Source organism: Mesoplodon mirus (assembly GCF_964341445.2).
Source record: "Mesoplodon mirus genome assembly, chromosome: 2".
Classification (NCBI taxonomy): Eukaryota; Metazoa; Chordata; class Mammalia; order Artiodactyla; family Ziphiidae; genus Mesoplodon; species Mesoplodon mirus.
The window spans coordinates 181993069-181997367 of NC_138977.1; the positions used below are offsets into that span (position 1 = coordinate 181993069).

General features: G+C 54.5%; 1 protein-coding gene across 1 annotated transcript; it reads left to right on the top strand.

Annotated features, from left to right (window-relative positions):
* Window positions 1–3002: 3002 nt before the first annotated feature.
* On the top strand, window positions 3003–3977 carry ZNF488 (zinc finger protein 488; the record flags this gene model as incomplete). Its single annotated transcript, XM_082602193.1, has 1 exon — window positions 3003–3977. One exon carries the CDS (start codon window positions 3003–3005, stop codon window positions 3975–3977), a length of 975 nt encoding a protein of 324 aa, XP_082458319.1.
* Window positions 3978–4299: the final 322 nt, after the last annotated feature.

Genomic DNA, 4299 nt, shown 5'->3' on the forward strand with positions numbered 1-4299 from the left:
TAAGATTTGGATGACAGCATTGACAGAAGCGATTTCGGGTGGATTCAGCAGTTGGCCAGATCTGCCACAAGCTGGCGCAGCACAGAGTTTAGCACTGTGGCACTTGCAGGTTGGAGATGAACACATTTGGGTTGAGAGCTGCAAATTTCCTCACGTGGTTGTTGTGAAAACTCCATGAAATAAGGTGTGTTAAGCTCTTGGCATCTCTGACATGTAGACACTTACATAGTCAGGAAGTGGTGAGTTGCATATTTATATCATGAAGCATCCTGTTAGCAAACATTCCATCCTGAAGTAAGACCACATGTTGCAAATTTTACCCCTGAGAAGGTTGTCCCATCTGTGGCTCAGGGCACTCCGGACGGTTCTGTCAATGGGGTCTACGTGGCTGTGGTTGGACAAGGTTGCCTAAGCTGTGAGGGTAGTGCAGCGGGGCTGTGTGCAGAGGGATGCAGGGGTGCAGCCGGACCAGGGTCAGCAGGGCAGCCTCCTGCCCGGGCATGGGATACGTCAGGTGGTTCTAAACTGTCATCTGGAGAACAGTGAGAGACAGAGAGACAGAGAGCGAGAGAAAGGGGGAGTTTGTGTGATGGTGTATGTGCATTTGAGTGTGTGATAGTATGTGTATGTGTTTGAGTGTATGTGAACATATGTGACTGTATGTATGTGAGTGTATGTGTATATGAGTGTGTGTATATGAGATTGTGAGTGTGTATGTGCTGTGAAAGTGTGTGTGAGGGTATGAGTGTGCCTGGGTGTGCGTGTGTCTTTGTGAGCTCACGGAAGCTCAGCATCAGGGCTTCAAGCAGACCAGTTATTCTTTGACAAAGGGAGAGAAGTGGCTTCATCCCAGTTGGAGTCATACACTGGTAGATCTGGAAAGGACTGTGGAGATAATTAAGCCCAATCCCAGGTGATGGGAATTCGAGGCTGAGAGAGGTGGGAAGGACATCTCAGGGTCAGCTCGTGGAGTGATGTGACTGCCTCTTCCTCTTCAAGGAACATTGGTGGGCACTAATCTCTGATGTCAGTGGCATCCCCTTTGAGGACTCAGTTTGGAAAGGATGTTAGGAGAGGCTCAGCTCTCCCTGGTGGCCAGTCTTGTAAGTCCTTGACAAAGCTCAAGACCAGGCTCACAGAGGAATGGGCTGAAATGTAGGCCTGGCATGTGTTTCCTCAGGAGCTGTTTAAAGCTCAGAGGTTAGACAAAGAATTTGACTTTTTGATGGGGTAAAACTTGGGAGAAGTCGGAGAGAAGGCAGGAAAAGGAGAACTAAACCCTCAACATGCCCTCATTTGGTGTTTGGGTTACATGGTTGACTTGGTGTTCACCTCTGGGGGCTCTGGGAGGGCGACATGGCCAGTGCAGCCAAAGCAGGCTTGGCGACACACACTTGAGTTTCAATCCCAGCTGTGCCTCATCCTTGCAGGCGACATGGGGCAAGATGCTTAGTATTGCAGGACTTGGGTCCTCCTCATCTGTGAAAGAGAGTGATGACCCTCCAGGTGTGCTGAAGATGGAAGGAGGTGACATATGCAAAACGTGTGTCACAGACTCCTGTTGCCAAGATAGTGAGAAGGAGGGCAGGCCCCTGTGCTTCCTTTTACAGGTGGGGCAGGAGGCAGGGCGAGAGGAAGGAGCTAAGTTGGACTCAAGTGATGTTCCTGTGAGGAGGGAGCGGAGCTGTCCCCTCCTCACGGTCCTCCCGGGCTCAGGAGACGTATTTGTTAATGATGAAAACTCGGAACACTCAGCTGAGTGTGGTCCAGCAAACCTCTCACAAGCTGAGGGGACGCTTGAAGATGGGTTTGCAAGCCTCAAGAACTTGCTGGTGGAGCAGATCAGGGAAGGGCAGGGATGAATGTCTTCCCAGAAGGGCTGATGGCTCCCTTTCCTCCTGGGTGCCACCCTCACTTATGGCCATTGTGTGTCTCCCCTGCAGCCGTGAGCACCTCAAGGGCAAAGCAGAAGCGGATTCACCTGTTAGTGCCCAACAGGTTGTCCCAAGAGGGCATTTGACAGTTGACGGGTGAGCAGAGCAGAAGCAAGTGTATGAACATGTGAAGAACAGTTGTGGTCACTTCAGGAGAGTGGAGAGGGAGACCCACACTTGGTGCAGGGGCAGGGCCTGGTGGATAGATGGCTGCCCCCAGTTGTGGGAGCAGGCAACAGGAACAGCTCCAGACCCAAGCCACCATGTCTGGATGTTACTGTCCAGCTTTTCCCCTCTGGTCACCTGTGCTGCAGCAGCTCCTGTCTCCAAGTGCTTGTAGTGTCTTCGAGTTTCTGATGATTTGGGAGAAAAATTAGCATACTGAGCAGCAAGGAACATAAACTGCTTTAAATCAGGGTGCAAACATATTAGAGTTGTCAGCCAAGTCAGACTGACTGGTAGAAGCCTTGTGTCGCTGTTAAAAGATAGCAGCTGCTGCCTGGAGGTTGACAGATGGGGGGCAGTACTGAGCCTGGCCTCTGGGTGGGAGCATTGTGTGCTGTGGTCCTTCCCCCAATGGAGTCCTGGAGGTGAAAGCATTGTGCTCTGAGTCAGGGTGAGTTGCTGCATCTGTAGTAGTCAGGGTTCTTTGGATGCAAAGGACAAAAACTGTCTCTTGCCAAGTTAGCCAAGAAGATTAATTAGAAGGACTGCTTGTCTAACATCACACAGCTGAGGACTGGCAGAGCCTGGACTCACAGGGACACTTGTCTGCCCTGAGTTCATGCTCCTATCAGCACTTGCCCTGAGACACCAAGGTCCCAGGTGAGAGAAGGCTTTCTATAAGTTCCTACAACCTGCGTGCTCCTGTACGTCCCTGAGTGGAGAGCACGCTTCTCACTGCCTTTTGCTTCCTCTCTCTGCAGAGCCCTGTGGTCCTAGTGTGCCAACCCAAGCACCAGGGGGAGCCCTTCAATCTCAGGGCCCCTCCCCGGTCCCAGAAGCCTCAGAGACTGACAGCTGTTGGAGCGTCCACCTTGCTCAGCTGGCCCAGGCCCTGCGGTCCCCATGGCTGCCGGGAAGGGAGCTCTGCAGAGCCCTTCAGCTGAAAACAGATGGCAGCTTAGTGAACCCGAGCAGGGCTGGGGCTGCAAGCCAGTGCTGCTGGAGAAAACAAACTGCCTGGGCTCTGAGGCTGCCCCAGTCAGCGGTGGCCGGGATGAGGCCTGTGCCGAGATGGCACTGTCAGCAGCCCCGGGCAAGCTCAGGCTGGGAAAGCTGATGCCCCGGAAGGCTTGCTGGGAACACGGGCAGAGCGCCTTCATGGAGGTGCCTCAGCTCAAGAAGAGGCTTGGGGGCAGGCAGGCCCAGGAGAGGGTGCACAGTGACCCTGCAGGCCAGCCTGGCCCCCAGAAGCTGACCCTGGACATCCCCAGGGACCCGGCTAGCATCACCTGCTTCTCAGTGTGGCCCAGTGGAGCCCGCGGGGAGCAGAGAAGTGCCTTCAGCAAGCCAACCAGGAGTCCAGCAGGGAGACCAGGGCCAGCCTCTGTCTCCCAGGAAGGCGGACCTGTAGACGCCCTGGGGGAGGTGCTGGGACTCATCAACACAGTAGATGTCAGTTGCTGGGGTCGACTTTCCAACTCCAAGCTTTTTGTGGGTGATTTCTGGAACCTGCAAATGGTGCCACCAAATGCTCCTCTCTGCGGCACTTTCCTGGGTGACCCCATGCTGTGGCTCAAGCACGCCACGGCCCAGATGCCCACACCTCCGTCGTGCTCCTCCACCGCCTCTCGGGCCCTGCTGCCCGCCACGCTCACCTCCCTGGGCCTGTCCACCCAGAACTGGTGCGCCAAGTGCAACCTCTCCTTCCGCCTGACCTCCGACCTGGTCTTCCACATGCGGTCCCACCACACAAAGGAGCACGTGGGGCCCGACCTGCATTCTAAGAGGCTGAGAGAAGAGGCCCTCACGTGCCCCGTTTGCCACGAGTACTTCCGCGAGCGCCACCATCTCTCCCGGCACATGACTTCTCACAGTTAACAGGCGGTTTGGAACAAGGGCGTCCAGCACGTGGTCGTGAGGCTGAGATGGCTCATGGGGCCTTCCTCCGAAAAGACTAGTCACAGTTGTCCACAGGGCCGTCTCCTTGGGTGTTTGAGGATGAACAGCTCAGTCATAATTGGAAAAAGTCAACCCACCCCCAGGATGTGCTTTAAAGGAAGTAAAGTCGTGAAATGACGCGCTTTGCTAATGGCAGGGTATGGTGACGAATAGGCATCAAGTGTTTCTGACATTTTCAAGAGTGAGGGCTGTGCTCCCGTCCCCGTAACTCTTGCTCCATGTGGAAGCAAGTCTGGCACCC